A 16,439-nucleotide genomic window follows, 5' to 3' on the forward strand; every position below is an offset into this window, starting at 1 on the left:
GTTTCTCAACTCATTAAGTGTTAGGAAAAAAAAAATAAATTACAGCCAACCAAAATTATTTGAAATGCCAAATAAGAATACTCCACTGGGTTTCTATACAGTGCTCTTTATTCCTCCTTTTTTAACGTGTTCTCACTGTACAAACTCAGAATGTTTCTCATTTTATTCTGATTTCCTTTGCCTTTTCCTCCCACCATTGCCTCTCTGCCATCTGATCGTGGGGACGGAAGCACGGTCCCAAAAAAAAGGACCCGTCTGGATCCCTTTCGCATGGCAGCCTGATCAACCTGTGTGCCCCAAGCTTCTGCCAGGAACTCTGCCCCTTGCTGCTCTCCATCTGTTGTACTTCCCCTTTTTTCTTAGCCTCAGAGCTGCTCAGATTTCTGTCTCCCACTAAATATTTGAGCTTTCGGTATGACCCGCCTGTAGTCATCATCTCATTGAAAAAGCATGCCTTAGCTCTTCAGGTGATGTAAGTGTTTCCAGCCCCTGTAAATTGGAAATACAAATATTGCTAGTATGGAAACCTGTGTGACTAAGGTGAGGAAATTTCTGCTTTCTCAATAGGTAGAGCATGAAACTCGGTTGAAACAGAGGTGGCAATTAACCAGGAAAGCTCAAAGGAGGGGTGTTGTTTGGCATTGTAACGCCAGTGCCTTTGTAACGTACCAGAATGAGGAAAACAGAAGCTTGCACCCTCCATACCGGGGACTGCAGCCCTCATCTCCTTGAGAAATAGTTTATTTGCTCCAGTCCAAAAGAGACGTCGTGAGTCTTTATTGGTAAATCAACTTTTTATTGCAGACTATTCGAGGTAACAGCAGAAAAGGGGGCTCCAGTCACCAGGCAATGCCGTTCCGCAGCCTGTACATTGCACTGCAGAGGCAGCCCACATTCAGATTTATTTCAGCCAACAGCATCCATTAACAGGTACAGAAATAGCAGCTCAGCCAGGCACTTTTTTTTTTTTTTTCCCTCCCTTGTAGTCTCATCCAAGCAAAAACTAAAATATCTCTTGTCTCCTGCAAGCTGCTGAGATTTTGATATGGAGAGGCTGTGTATTTTTTAAAGGAATTATTGCAGGGTTTTTCTGTCAGATGGGATTTGCCATTAGATGGTCCTGCACTCTTCCAACTGGTCCCATGCGTCCCTCTGATGTTAATGCTATCTTCATCCCTCACCAGTACCAGGTGAGACAGATTGAAAAGAATCCAGGGGGACAGAAAGGACACAGATCATTAGGTCACTGGAGGGCCCAGGCAAAGAGAAGATAATATTGCAGTTTACAAGTATCTATCGGGAACTTATGAAAAGAGGAACAAAGGATATAACTGAGAGTGAAAGGGGTGAGTGTTTTTCTTGCCTTGTTCTAAACCTCATTGAAATTGTCATGTGAGAAGGAAGGAAGAACAATTTATTTTGGTGGAAACGTGTATTTTTCATGAAACAAAAGCTGAAATTTAAAACTAACCACGATGCTTAATTCGAATGTTGTTTGTGGATTTTTCCAGTTGGCCTAAAGCTTTAAGAACAATTTCAGAAATTGCTGTGGTTAGCATACGGGGAAAGAAAAAGATGGTAAAAGTGATAAAAAAGAGTGCGGAAGCCAAGTTTCCATGGGATTCTCTGAACAGAAATGCCACAACACTGCCATTCTTCAGCTAGCCCATATATACTGTGTATTTAACCAAATGCCAGGACACCCTCCTTGCCCAGAAACTACATCTTTGCAGAATGACTAACCACCACCCCATCCATCCTCACAGCCTGCAGCCAGCGCTGCGAGTTCTCCCCGCTTCCCAGACCCTTTGCCTGGAGCAGGGCTCCCCACAAAACCAGCTGGGCTGAGAACAAGGGAGGGTTTTCCAGCTACTGCTTCTCCACCAGCCCTCCTGAAGCTCAGTGCCTGTGGGATGCTCAGCCAGGAATTACAAGAGTGGATTTACAAGAGAGGAATTATAAGAGAGGATCCAAGAATGCATGTTGTTTGATCATCTTAGGTGTAGCTCTGCTCCTCCAAGAGCTCCTCAGGGATCTCCACCTCATCTCCCCCATCCCCAAGCCTGGAAATGCAGCAGGGACAGAGCAGAGAGCTCCCCATCCGATCGGGCACCACCACGTCTACCCGTTCCCCATTCCCCATAGGAAAATCAGGAGCAATCTCTCGGCAGCAGCTCCTCCTCAAGGCACGTTGCCTCCCAATGAGGACAACTCCAGCATCACCGTCCTCATCTCGGACATCCCCAGCGCCATGGGGAGGGCCTTTTACTTGTTTTAAAAGACAAAATCACCCACCTTGCAGAGATCCCATGAGGAGCTGCTGGCGCAGCCACGAGTGCAACCTGACGCCCCCCGCTCCCTTGTGTCTGTAGTTACAAAACTCCTCTCTGCTGCTGCAAGCGCCACCTTGCAATGGGGACAGCGCAAATGGCTTTGACCTTTCCAGATTGACACCTTCATTCATCAGCTCTGAGTCATCAGGCATAACGTGGGGCGTTATGGAGTGGCTTTCTTGAGCTGCTGGATGCAACCAAGTCAATGGAGAAAGGCAGCCAAGGGAGGATCCCAGATGCTAAAAGAATAAAAGGAATTTGATGTGAAGTAGAGATTCAAAGCACAGCCTTTTCTCTGGAAGACCGGTTTTCTCAAGCTGAGCTTAGTGTGGATATGTCAAACAGGCTGTAGAATAACATAAATCTTTATTTTGGCTGACGATTGTCACACACATGATATCAAAAGAGCTTTCTTGGGGAAAATTAGTACAAAACAACAAATTACACAAGGGAAAAATAGGAGCTATACTGCCATGCCATTTTGTGGATCGGATCTGAAACGAGATCTTAGAAAAAAAAAAAAAACAAACAAACAAACAACGTAATAGCACAGCCCCTGGTGGAGACACTTAGAAGGTGTTGGTTTCTTGGTTTGGCAAGACCGTGCAGGTCCTTGGGTTGTGATGTCTTCTCCTACCTGCAACCCTCATCACAAACCTGCCCTGATGACACAGACCAAGCTGGCCACAATTCCCAGGAGCATCACAGCGTAGCTGATTTTCACGCTGTTGGCCCCGCTGAAATTGCACAGGGAGGTACCGCAGCATTTGGTGGAAATGGCCGCCACGCCAAAGTTCATGTTAGTCTCAGGACAGTCTGCAGAACACTTCTTGGTGATGCGGTATCCCGTGTCCTTGCCTGGATGGGGAGCAGACGAGAAAGGACAGGCGTGATTTAAGATTCCTCTGCAAGTCCTGACCAGAGGACAACGGGAGGAGGTATATTGCTCTACGGTTAATTTGCAATGAAGCAATAAAAGAGATCAGTGGAGTTGTTGAGTGCTGGGTGAATATCCACTCAACCTGGCTCAAACGGAGGACACTAGAAAGTCCTTGCTAGAAACCCATACCATGCTTCATGTAGCACAGCAAAAATCACTCCCAATGCATATGCAATTCCTAAAACCACTTTTCTTATGGCCAACCCCTTTCTGTCCTCTTTTACGAGGTGTGGATGTGAGCTCCCAGAGCAAGCAAGAAGGTCTGCTCGTGAAAATCTCTTTGCTCCAGCCAGCCCTGCCACAAGGTGGTGAGGAACGTAGCCCAGGTGGTGCCTCACAAGGCACTGCTGGGGATACACACACATTACACAACGTGAGCCTTAACCTTCAGTGACCAACTCTTTCCAACCAGACCAACTACTTCCCTGAAGATATTATTGCCCATCAGTGTCCTTGGAGAAAAGAAAAAAATCATAATAACAATAATAAATAAGAAAAGCCTTGATGTGTTATTACTACTCACCGAACCCAGAAGTGCTGTATGTGGTTATACAGTATTTCTCATGATCTTCACACTTGTAGGTTTTAAGGCAGTTCCAGTTAGAGTGCTCATTATCACATGTGTAGCAAAACAGCGAGGAAGCTGGAAAAAAGCACACATGACAAGCGTTAGTGGTTTCCAGCTATGCCCTCCTGGGAAGAAAGTGTCAAAAGCCCTGTCCCTTTTTGGAAAATGCAAGGTAAAAAGTATGTTACAAATGTGTTTGAAAGTGAAATAGGAAGTTGGTTTGCTTTGATTAATGAAGCTGAAAAGACAAACAGAACAAAACTAGTTCTCTTTCTTTGCTTGAAATTTTTGGTGATTAAATCTGAAAACACATTTTTCAGCCTGAGCAGCGCTCTCGCGTGATTTTTCTTCCAGACCGAGCTCCATTTCCCCCGGGTCCACGTTGGCCTGGTTGACAGCCAGCCTGCAGAAGCAGAACTTGCAACCTGGTATAGTTTAGTCTAGTACAGTTTTGGCAAGCGGAGGATGAGCTGGCACCGTTCTCAGGTGAGAGCCAAGTTTTTAGTGTTTTCAGAGTGCATCTGCAAAGCACTGTACAAACATGAATTAATTAAAGCCTATGACACCCCGGTGAAGTAAATTACTGAGCACAGAGTCACGTTAAAGGGAGTTCCCTGGGAGAGGTTGCTCTGAACAATGGAGAGATTATTTCAGCCATCGCCTGGAACAACATGTCCTCAGTGATATTATTAGCAGGTCTCAGCCAGGGCTATTACAACGCCAGAAGGAGGTAGGATATCTGTTTCTGAACAAAAACTGCAGTAAATGGAGTCGAATTTGCAGGCTGGCCAGCTGGCCAAGCTAGAAGCACGGGCACGTGCCGTCGTGTTTCCTGGAGGTTGATTGACAATTGGTGGAAATATTTTCCCTCCCGTTTGGAGTTTGTTGAAATGCTCCTTACGTTCCTTATGTTTGCTGAAATGTTCCTGGCCAGAGGGGCAGAGGGGCTGAGCAGCTCTCAGGACAGCCAGCTCCATTGCCACCACCAGTCCTGGACAAAAGTGACTGAATGACAACCCAGGGAGGGTTCTCATTTAGACCAAAATTCCCCTAGTTCATATTCTTTCGGTTTTCTCAGCCCAGGAAGGTTCTTATTTCAACACAGAGCAGCTCTTTTCAGTTGAACTTGAACCTGCTTTTTTAATCTCCTCCCGGACATTCTCCAAAGCCCAGCTGCTCAGCTGATTCAAATATTTGAACCTGTCCTTGACATTTGCTCAGACAATTCCAGAAGCAGCTTTAGAAGAAAATGAGAACCCATTTTATGCTCCAGATGCCCCAGGACAGAGAGGTAAAGGCCACCTCTTTGCTGCAAGGAGCTCAGGTGCCCTGGGTATGGCTCTGGAGCCACCTCTGGTCCTCACCAAAGAACTGACTGCCTTTTTCTGGTAGAAACCTACCCAAATGTTCTCTTCTAGTGCCACGTATTGTTAGCGTGGGTGTTCTCCATACCAACAGACAAAACAAGCCGTGTTGCAGCCTGCTTCTAACCTCCTTTTAACAGACTCGTCAGCACTCACTGCTTCTCCACGCGTGGACAGGTTAAACCTCTCACTGCTCCCTCTGGAGTCCTCTGATCTCAGCTGTGCGCTGCTGCCCTTTTGCATACCATGCCAGAGCAATCCTTGCTGCCTAGCTAATACGTGATTGCATTTTATAGCCCCTCTGGTTGTCCCTAATTCATTCCCCTGACAAATCTCGCACAGCCATTCAAACCACTTCCTGCTGCAGATAGAGCCAAGACCCCAGCACATGTGCAAAATCAGCTGAAATGTGTTCATGCTCTCTTGCACTGACTGATGCAAGAAAAAGCCCTCCCAGTCAGGAAAACACTTAAACCCTCATCGTTGTTGTGAAGCCTACTATATCTGGCCTCCATCCTCCATTAGCTCTGGTTTTGCAAATGCAGCCAGAAGCAGCTTTAACAGTGAAAAAAAAAAAAAAAAAAAAAAAAAAAAAAGCCTTGCAGGACTCCGTGGGATTACAGACGTGCACAGAGCCGCTGTTTCTCATCTGGATATTTCTAGACAATTTTCTACTTATATCTGCATCTCCTTTCAAAAGAGGCCAAGCGCAACGCACTGTGGATCCCATTACAAACACACTCACTCCAAGACATTTAAAAAAGCTCATCAAACCTATGAACAAAGAGCTCTTTAGGCTTTCAAGTGTCTGCCAGCAGCCTGGTTTCTTAATTGCAATGCCATTGTGGGAACTAAAGTAAAATGCTGGCAGAAGATGCGGTCTCGACACCAGCCCTGTTATCTTTATCAACAACTCCAGCAGTTTCATTCAGGAACAAAAGCAAAACCGAAGGCAAAACCGTGAGCCCAGCTCTATTCCTCGACTGTTAGTGTTTTTCAGTTCGTGTGTCTGTCTTCAGATGCTCGGAGCACGGTACTCCAGGGTGTGAGAAAGCAGGGTGGTGAATTCATCTTCTTTGGGTTATGAGCTGCTTGGTAGAGCTCAAGCAGAGGCTAAAACCCAACCGCACTAAATATCATTTGAAGCAAGCAATACCAAAGAAAAACTGCACTACCAAGGCTTCAGCGATTGCAGCAAAAGCAGTCAAACCTTCTTGTTCCTGCGTTATCTCTACCTGATCTTCTGGTGTTTTCATCCTGGCTTCCCCAGCCTCTGTAGCATCTTACCTCGCTCGGCACACAGGACTGCCGCCAGCAGGGCAATGAGAAAAGCCTTCATGGTCGGTGCTCCCTCAGAGCCTGCACGGTGCAGGACGGGGCACCATCGGAAGGTTTTATACTGGGACTGTGTTTCCTTTGCCTTCCTCTGATTACAGCAATTTGAGGTTTTGGGGAGTGACGGCCCATCACATGGAATCAGCGCTGGGTGTGTTTGTGCGTAGGATCTAGCCCATTACAAGTAGCAATTTCTTCTCCCTCTCCTTCAGATCCAATCTGTTATTCCAAGACCTACTTCTGCTGACAACGTCTGCCTGGCTAATTGGGGGAACAATTTATGACTCAAGCACGGGAGTCCCTTCTAACTCGGCAGGGCTGAACCACGAAACTTGGAGCAAGGCAGAGGCAGTTGTGCCAGTCCAGTGTGGCTCATCGTTTCCAAAACAGAAGGCATTGCCTTGTACCCTCCATCCCTCCTCTCCACCATGATATGAAGCTTCATAGCTGTAATACTGCAAAGTGGGAGAGGACTAAAAAAAAAAAAAGAAAAAAAAAAATCTATTATTTTGGCTATTATAATCCAAAAAGAATTCAATGAGGGAAAAAAAAAAAAAAAAAAAGGATTTTCAGTGCATTGCCCATAGTCATTCAGAATTAACTCACTTGCACTAAGTGCTTTAAGCAGAAAATCATTGAATTTTAGCATTCCATTTCTTTGTGCCTGGAGACTGTCACAGGGGCTCCCAAGGGCCCAGGCATGGATGGGGTCCAATACTTTTGTTTGCTTTGCTTCTCTGTCCTCCAAAAGCCACCGAGGTCTCCAGGTGACAATGTTTGTTGCTATCTGTTGGCCAGCTCTGAACTCTGACAGGTTTTTCCAGTCCCCAGTGACCTTCCCAGTCTGTCTGGGCTCCCTCCTTCTGCTCCCACCACCACCACGTCACCGTCTCTTGCCAAACTGCTCAGCTTGCGGCAGAGGCAGCAAGCGCATGGGAATGGCTGCGGGAGTTTAACTGGGAATGGAAAGAAGAGAAAATGGTAAAGAAATGAAACATTTCCTGGTCAAGAAGGGATCCCAGCAGACCAGGACCCTTCATCTTTAAAGAGAGAAAAGACCAAGTTCATAAGCAAGGTTTGCAAGGTCACAAAACACATGGAAAATGAATAAAGAATTTCCAATTGCTCTTTCTTTTCCCCAAATTGCTCCCCAAGAAGCTGGTCCATGGGCTCTTCCTCCAGTCCCCTATCTATAGGATCCTGGACAGGTGGCTCCTTGCCCAGCCCCTGTGACTGTTCATTTTCCTCCACTCATTCTTCTTTTGCCCAATTCTTCATTTTCTACAGCAACTTCAGCCCCCAATGATTTCTGTCTCTGCGTTGCCCGTACCAGGGTGGTAAACTGGATGCTCACCCCCTCCACTCTGATCTCTAGATTTTCCCTGACCTTGTGCATGAATCTTTAATCATTCTCATTTTTAACAAGGTTGTGATGGACCCACGTGGCAGCTAATGTAGCAATTATGCTTAGGAAATAATCTGCTAAAAAGCCATACTCTGAACAAGACGTTGTACTAATACATCCTCAAATGACATCAGGAAGGAAATACAATCTGCTAGAATGTGAAGGGAAAGAATAAATATTCGACAAGTTTGTTTAACTTTTATTGGCCAGCAGGTGAAATAGAAAGCAAAACTTATTTCCCTTCAATCCACTTTGAAAATCCAGAAAAGAAACTGAATTATTGCTCTGAATTCAGCTCATCTTGGAGCCAACCGAGCAGAAAAATGCTGCTCCTCAGCAGGAAGAAGAGAGCAATGCGTGAACACAGCCCACAATAAGAAAGGAGAAAGGCTTTGAAATTAAAACAAATAAATGAGCAGTAAATAAATGACACTGTTAAAGCAAAGTGCAGCTGAATAGAAAATCTACAAGTGAGAAATGGGCTGTAGGAAGTGGAAATGTGAGAAAGCATTTAAATAGATTAGGGAGAGGGAAGGTTAATAATAATAAACAAGATTAATATTTAACCCAGAACTGGAAAGAGAGAAGGAAAGGGCTGAGAATTATTGGTACAAAGCAAAATAAATCAAAGCAAACAGGCAAAGCTTGAGCAGGGAAATAATTAAAGACAGGCACGGGGAAGGTAAGAAAATGGGATGGGAGGGAAGGATCAGTCCTTCACCATGTCCCCTGTGATGGCATTACTTATCAGGGTGCAAAGTGCACATGTTCTTGCGTGCAGATGCTGTTTAGGTATTAAACATAGCCTGTCAAGGTCTGAGGAGCATTTTCTACAGCTCCACAAATCCCACTTTAACCATCTGCTGGAGTCAGACTGCCTGGCCTCCTGTGGAGCCTGGATGGAGAAGGCATCTAGGGCACCGCTGGCCCCCATCCCCATGTCCCTGAAGGAGAAAATCACAAAAGATTTTGTCCTGTCTTGTCTACCAGGGTCTGGCCAGCTCCCAAAGGACAGTTTTCTTGCACGCTGTTGATATTGCAGTCACGCCCAGGGCCACTGCCAGGGCTCGGGTGTCCCGTGTAGCACAGAGCAGCCCAGTTTTTCAGCTAAAGAAGAAGAAGGCTGGAAAAAAAATAAAAAAAAAAAAATGGCCAGGGAGATGGGGCAGTGGGGAGTGAAGACGGTGGCAGAAGACTTCAGGGAAGGTGGGAAGATGGAGAAGGTGTGAAAAATACTTACCCAGGGACCTCAAAAAAAGAGAGGAGGCCAGCGGGGTGAAGCTTCCTGCAGGAAGGTGGGTGTAAACCTGGTGGGGTCAAGGAGGGTGTTAAAGAGTTAACAGAGCATGGGAATCTGAAGGAAGAAACTTTAACTCCCTTTGCGTTTGGCAGCGGTCAGCGTGTCTGTTTGTGCCAGACCTTGGGAGCACATTGTGCAAGGCTTGTCCCCTTTTGTGTAACCAGGGTGAGACAAAGAGGGTTTTCAGCCCGTGATGGAGCAGCTATGTGGAACAAGCTGCCAAGCCCGGGGAATTTTTAATGTCAGCTCCCCCTTCTTCCTTCTGGAGGGTGGCTCAGATCGTGGACAGCGGGGAGGAAATTCTCCCTTTCAGCTCGGGGATGTAAAAAGTGCAGACTCGGTAGGGGAAAGGAGAGACCATGGGACAAGAAGGGAAGGAACTGGCCATGAGTCGTGCTCCTGGTGTGCCTGAGTCACTCATACGAAGCACAGGAGGCAAGAGGGACAGATCAGCCCCAAATAGCAACAGGCTGGTCTGGTCGTGTCCCCTCCTTCCTCCTTGGGAGGCCAGGGAGTGCTTCATCTGGGCAATGGGGTTATTGGAGAGGAGATCTTGTGAGCAAGAAACACCAAGGAAAAAGGAAGGCCTGCACATGAGATTGTGCCTTTTCTCTCTGTTTCAGGCCTCCTGTGCTCTTCTTCCCTTCCCTGAAACACAGGTAGGACTCCGTCTGACACGGAAGGCTCAAAACAAGACAGAGCTCCTCAAGGCAGCCTTGTGGCAGATGATGGAGGCTTCCAAACCTCCCCTAGGAAGCATAGGGCTGGCCAAATCCACCACATCAGGCTGAAACACAAGGAGATCCAGGTAGACTTCCTTCTCAGTGACCATCACAGAGGCCTTGCCTCAACAGGGGTGAGGAACCTGAGTCCTTCAGGGCCACAGCTCCAACCAAGAAGCTACCAAATCCATCCTCCCACATCCCCTTAACCTCCAAGGTCCTAAGAGGTAATTCAGCCCCGCCAGCTTGAAGGCTCCTGGGGAGACACCAAACAACATATCATGGGGTGAAACACCCTGATTCACAACCCCATCGATGTCCTGGCTGAAGGGTCAGAGCCCAACCAGCTCACCAAACAGGGCACAAGCCCAGCCCCAAGGCCACCCATGCCATCGGGTCAGACAATCAGCATGGCTTGGGCACACCCCAACCAGCTTTGTCGCATGTCCTGACATGGGATTGCTCTTGGGCACCGCCCTGTTTGCAGAGGGAAAAGGTTATGGATGTGAATCATCCTCCTTGGATCCAAGGTGAAGGTTTATTAGTCTGTGGTGGGGTCTGTGCAGCCAGGAGGGGGGATATTAAGAGACCTGCAGGGCCTGAAGGAAAAAGGATGGTGAAGAAGGGGGGCTGGGAGGAAGAAGAGGTGAAAGAGAAAATCCTGTTACCCTCTTAGGATACCCCCTAAGGAGTTAATGCCAGTCCTCTCCAAGGAGGACACCCACATTTGGGGAGAAATGACCCCCCATAGATTACTGCAGTTGTCATTTTTCTAGGGCTCTGTTGATAATTCCCAAATCTGTCATTGCCTTTTCTCTGAAAGTGCGAAATTTCCCCTCATCCCAGGGCCAGCCCTGCTGATTCTCCTTCACGTGAACTGTCAAGGCGCTGGCACCAAAACGGGGCCATTCCCCGCAGCGTGTTCCTGCTGGTCCCAACAAGCAGAGCTTTGGAAGTTCTGGGATGTGATAAACATCTGAACCGTGCCAGTGCAAATGCTAAGGAAAAGCCAACCTAAAGCTTTGCAGCAAATCATTTTGGCCACCCTCTGCAGCAAGAAAATGCATGATATCACTGATGTCTTTCTGATTCCTGTTTTTTTTTTTGTTTTGTTTTGTTTTGTTTTTTGTTTTCTTTGTCTTTTTTTTTTTTTTTTTAATTTCCAACTGAAATTCCAGATCCTGGAGACACGTGGTGGTGTAGAAAGCACATGTCTGGAGCTGCCAGGCCAGGGATATGAGAGAAACTCATCTGTGACACAGCTGGGGGAGCAGCTGGCCTTGAGAGAGCCTCCGCAGCCGTCCACAGGGACACCAAGAAAGTCTCAATGTATTTATCCATTTTGCTTCTGTAAGAAATATAATTTCCCTTACCTACCCATTATAAAGGCTCCCAGCATGCCACACACCCCCTCCTTCCCCAGAAGGCAAGGAAAGAGTCATGATTTTCAAAATTGCTCTTTTTTTTTTTTTTTTTTTTTTTAATTTGCTTTAGGTTCTTGACTCATCCAATGCTTTTGAGTGATGGGTATTTCAGGGCTGGAAATATCCTGTGCTGTGCAACCCGATAGCTAAAATTTCCAAGGTTAGGTGAGAGCTGAGAGTGAAATGAGAAAACCTCCTTTCTCTCTGGCGGAGGGAAAGCTGTGATGAGCTCCGTAGACAACCCCACTTCTGTTCATTGCTTTTAGGGGCTCTGGGTCTGAATTTTTACAGGCTGAGAGTGGAAAACTCAGCACAGGTGTGGGGAGATCAGGATGCTCTGGTTTCTCCCCTGACCCGCTCCTGCTGACCCAGCCAGGAAGGACACCAAAACCCCAGCTGCATGGTGAGAACCAGGTGTTTTGGTTACGTCTAGAAACTCGTCACACCTTGGGTAACAGCCAGGCTGAAACCTCCACCACCGCACCAGCAAAGGCAACCGAGGAGGGCACGGAGAGCGGGGCTGACCCCGGAGGAGGAGGAGAGCCCACAGCAGGCGGAGGAGCTGTGGATGATGGAAACATCCTGGCTGAAACCACCCCAGCCCGATGGGTGTGTTCGGCAGGGCAGGGGAACAAACACAGGATATCTGGGAACACGATCGTGTTCCTCACGGGGTGAGCAAAAAGGGTATTTTCCCAGGAGGGCTAGCCAAAAACTCAAAGCTGTGTGTGTGTGTGTGTGTGTATGTTTTTCAATATTGTTATTGTTGGGGAAAAATAAAAGTGTGGTTTTGCTGGGGGACGTTTATGCTGGTGGTCACGCAGAGGGAAAAGCATCGGTCTCTCCCCAGAGCACTCCTGGGTGCTGCAGATGCTTGGAGCCCCCCCCCCAAGTTTTGGCTCCTCTAACCCCATCCCTGTTGCTCCAGGCTATGGCGAGCTTCCTTGCCCTGATCGATCCCATCTGTTGGCAACAATCCCCTACAAGCCCAGCTCGCCAGCCACACAGCACGAAGGCTTGAAAACCTCGTGGATACCCGCCTGGGAAGGGCATGGGAACCAAAAGCCACCCACACGGAGCCAAGGAGCAACACCAGGGTGGAAAACCGCCCTGGGTTTGCAGACACCCTTCTGCTTTGACAAGGAAAGGGCATAGCTGGAACAACTCACCCCCGCTTTGATTGCATGCACTGAGTTTTGGGGGGTTGACCCATTCCCACCTTGAGAAACATGCCCAAAATCTCTGGCACGGGAGAGCTGGGGCTTTTTACTCCTCAAATGTGGCCGCTAAGGGAAGCTGCTGCAGGAGCAGGGTGAGGGGAAGGAATTGGGATCTCTGATCTGGGGAAAAGAGGCCCCTCAAAGCTTTCCTTTCTCTGAAAGCACGGGACAGAGCAGTGCCCTCCCATTTCCGAGCTGTAAACACAGCGCTTGGTGCCAGGCCCAGCTTCTGCTCACAGCTGCTCTTTCCTGCCTCGCTGCGTGGAGGAAAAACCCACTTTTTTCCCTATAAAAAGGGGTTTGGGATGAAGGAAAAGCCAAGAGAAGTGGATCTGGGGTGGCTCAGAAATGGACACCCATTTGGCAGACAAAACCTCACCCCTCATCCTCCAGGCATGGCTTTCACAGCGGAGATACAGGGTCCTGGCTGGCCCCCTGAAGTGCTCTGACAACAAAAAAATAGCTGCAAGCCTACTTCTGTGCCAGAAAATAAATCAAGGACAGGTCACAGGCTCACAAAATTGCCCATCAGTGCACCCCAGAGGCCAAATTTTCACTTCCCAGATCCTGTGCAGGAGACAGCCCAGTCCCAATGGACAGTCCCGTGCCCACCAAGGAGAGAGGCAGCTCAGCAGCAGCATGAGGCCCTCCTGCTGCCTTCAGAGGCTTTTTGAGGACATGAGGCTCTGCATCTCCTTCTGGCACTGAGCTCATCCCTGGGGACCCATCCCTGGCCCCGTGGATTCCTGTTTGCACTGCCAGGATCCTCGTGCAACGAGGCCAAAGGGTCCTGAATGCTTCCAGATGAGCTCGAGCAGATGCCTCTGGCCACAAGACTTGTGTCCCTGCCGACACCAGATCAGGCTTTGGCCAAGCAGCCGACACATTGAGCAGCATCCACTCCCTCACCCTCACCTCCATGGATCCATTGTAAAACCTCACGTGTGATGGACAGCAAGGGAGAGAGCTCCTTCTGCTCTCTGTGCATGCCCAGCCCCTAACTGAGCTGCTCACAAAAGCTCCTCGGCACCACAGTGAGTCAAAGAACAGCATTTCTGGAGGAGGGAGCGACGTGGGAGCAGCCCCAGCTTTGCCACAACAGGTTTCTGCATTGCACTGCGGGGAGGATGAGTGTTCACACCGGGTCCTGCAGCACGGCGCTGCAGGGGCCAGGGTGGAGGCAGGAGCATCGGTGGCACCAGGTGGGCACGGTGACCCTCCCCGGCCCTGGGTAAGGACATCCCTGGACCAGTTGGAGGAAACATCATCAAAATACTGAGTGCTGAGAGCCACAGAGCCCCATAGCTCAGGGGAGAAGCCCTGTGTTGTTATCTCCATCAGAATCACATGAATCAGAGACACCAAATGGTTTCCTGAGGTCAGATGTGGGATTGAAGCCTCACCTGGACCATCCTCTCCCCTAAAACCTTCACGGATCTCTTCCCCTCTCTGGTTCCATGAAGTTGATGAAGGCAATGGGCAGTGGGTTAAAGAGCAAGTTAAAACCCCATGCACGAGGAGGAGAAAAGGGAAATTTCCATTATTTGCTTGGTTGCAGGTGCCAGTCTTGTCTTTTGGCTGAGACCATTGGAAGGAGTTAGAGGGGCTTAGCTTTAGAGGGGAGGGAATTTGTTGGAGTCACTGCAAAAGGAAAATCAGCCATCCAAAACGGGGCAGAAAGGTGCAGACCCATCTGGTTTGATCCCCTCTTCCCTCCCCATGCCAGGGGACCTTGCAGGTGCCAAGAAAAAAGAGACGAAGAACCCCGCGCCGCCGAACCGAGGCACGTCCCCGGCTGCCGACGGCGTGGGAGCAGGCAGACACTGGAGGCTTGCCAGGGCTGCTCACGCAGCCGTCCTTCCCTGGGAGGCTTCCAGCAGGGCCCTCGCATCCCTTGTACGGCTGCTGATTTTTTTTTTCATCCCTTGCAAATCGCTCCGGCAGCTCCAGCTCTCCGCATTCGGTAGCCAGTCCGGCGCCGCGCAGAGGCACCAGCTCCCTCTCGTGGGCTCAGCCCGGCTCTCAGCACTGGAAACTGTCCAAAATTTCCCAGGAAAGTGGTTTTCTCTGTTTTTATTCCCCCCTCAAGTCTGAATATTCATTAAAGCCAAACAGAAGTTTTGCTGGAATGGGCCAACCTCCATCGAGCTTCCTTTTGATACTTACATGGTGTTTTATTTTTCCCCATAGTTTTAATGCCTATTTATCTTTCCCTGTAGTTTTGCTGCCCTTTTATTTTGTCACTGATTGAAAGCAGCTGATTTGGGGAATCACCCTGAAGTGCCCAGCTCTCTGTTAATGGGGCAGGCACGGGCTGAGGCTCCCAGCACTGAGATACATCAATGAAGGCTGTGGCGTGAGTTCCCAAAGGTTTCTTTACTTCCTAATGGTTGAAATTGAGCTTTATGAAGTCAAAAATGAAGAAAGAAAAGGAAATAACATGGCAAAAAGCTTTCTTGATCAGTGCAACAAACAAAAATGTGTCTTGGCCCCATCCAGTTCTTGGGAAACGCTCTCATTCCAGCTTCTGACTTTGGTTTGGAAAACTCTTGGTTTCCCTAAAAAGCTGGAATTACCCCCAAAATCTTAATGTCCCAGTGGAGTACCTACACCAGCCCAAATCAGGGAGGTGGAGTGAATTTGGGGAGATTTTTGTCCATCCTGTAGCACTGGATGCCTGCTGGGGACCTGCTACCAGGTTGCATGACCCAGCAGGTCCCACCAACATCCTGGTGACGCTCAGCACCCCACAAAGCAAACAAAGTCCTCACCCCTCACCCTGCAAAGGGTTAGGCAACAGGTCAGTGCCATTGCTCTTCAGAAATGTGGCTTGGGGTTTTCCTGCCTGCTGCGACACTCATCTCGGTGGCTTGGGAGGTGGTGGGACAAGAGGGGCGGCTGCTGGCCACGGGGAGGCTTGGCTGCCCTTGTCTTCACAAGGCTTGACAGCTCCTGTTGGCTTCCAGCACTCCTCCAGCCTTGCCCACACACGCACAGCTTGGTGCAGAGATAAATTTATTGCGTGGGTTTGGCTGCTGGAGGCTTCAAGCTGGCAGCGCCGATGCTGGAGGAGGAGGGGGACAACGGCATGCTGCGGGTCTGGCCATCTTACAACCCCAGACCCGAAGCAGCTACGTCACAGCTCCCCCTTACACCCATCTGACTAGCTCCTTAGGTATTTAAACTGCTGCTAATTACCCGCAATCAGGCATTTATGACGTCATTTGTAATTGCGTATTGCTTCATGTCCCTGCTGCATGCGTGCGCCAGCCCCGGCCACAGGAAGGATTTGGGGTTTGCTTCGTGCTGCCTCTAAGTGCTGAGCTCGGGCACTTCTTTCTCCCTCTTCTTTCTCTCTCTCACCCACAGCCTGGAGTTGTCCTGTTTGCACCAAGCATTGGCACAGCAAGGGGCAGAAGAAAATGCTGAAATCCCATGGAAACAGCAAAAAACCACAATGGGATGGGAAACAAACTACCCTACTAAGATCCTTCTTTACCCCAACATGCTCTTCCCCTCCTGTCCATGCCTTGTGCTCAGACACGAGGGGATGGGTGCAGCAGTGCCCATCCTAATTTAAGTGCCCATTCTAATTTAAGTTCTTGGGATCCACCGGGTAATTTTCTGGACAGCCTCATCCTCGTGCTAATGATCGCCATCTCTCTGTGGTCCCCACCAGCTCTAATTGTGATCAGAATTAGTGGTTGGAAATCGCACCCGTGCCTTATTTCTCCCCCACATCGCAGAGGAGGAATTGCCACCAGGGTGGTTTTGCTCCGTGGGAGGAGGGAAGTTTTGAGTGCCCTGGAGCTGCAGTGCCCTTTGCTC

At 48.8% G+C, this 16,439-nt stretch overlaps 1 protein-coding gene across 1 annotated transcript; it reads right to left on the bottom strand.

The window, feature by feature from the left end:
• Nucleotides 1-2,682: 2,682 nt before the first annotated feature.
• On the bottom strand, nucleotides 2,683-6,653 carry LOC137851551 (lymphocyte antigen 6E-like). The gene is made up of 3 exons (XM_068672776.1): nucleotides 6,493-6,653; nucleotides 3,797-3,916; nucleotides 2,683-3,191 (listed from the first exon to the last, which is right to left on the bottom strand). Exons 1-3 carry the CDS (start codon nucleotides 6,542-6,544, stop codon nucleotides 2,983-2,985), a joined length of 381 nt encoding a protein of 126 aa, XP_068528877.1. The 5' UTR covers nucleotides 6,545-6,653; the 3' UTR covers nucleotides 2,683-2,982.
• Nucleotides 6,654-16,439: the final 9,786 nt, after the last annotated feature.

This window comes from Anas acuta, chromosome 2 (genome assembly GCF_963932015.1).
Source record: "Anas acuta chromosome 2, bAnaAcu1.1, whole genome shotgun sequence".
In the NCBI taxonomy this organism is placed as follows: Eukaryota; Metazoa; Chordata; class Aves; order Anseriformes; family Anatidae; genus Anas; species Anas acuta.

Bases quoted from the DNA above. Each gene is read 5' to 3' on its own strand.
- LOC137851551 (XM_068672776.1), bottom strand. From the start codon at position 6,544: ATGAAGGCTTTTCTCATTGCCCTGCTGGCGGCAGTCCTGTGTGCCGAG. The intron at 3,917-6,492 runs GTAAGATGCTAC...GCTTTTTTCCAG, and splicing joins AGTCCTGTGTGCCGAGCGAG to CTTCCTCGCTGTTTTGCTAC. The intron at 3,192-3,796 runs GTGAGTAGTAAT...CTCCCCATCCAG, and splicing joins ATACAGCACTTCTGGGTTCG to GCAAGGACACGGGATACCGC.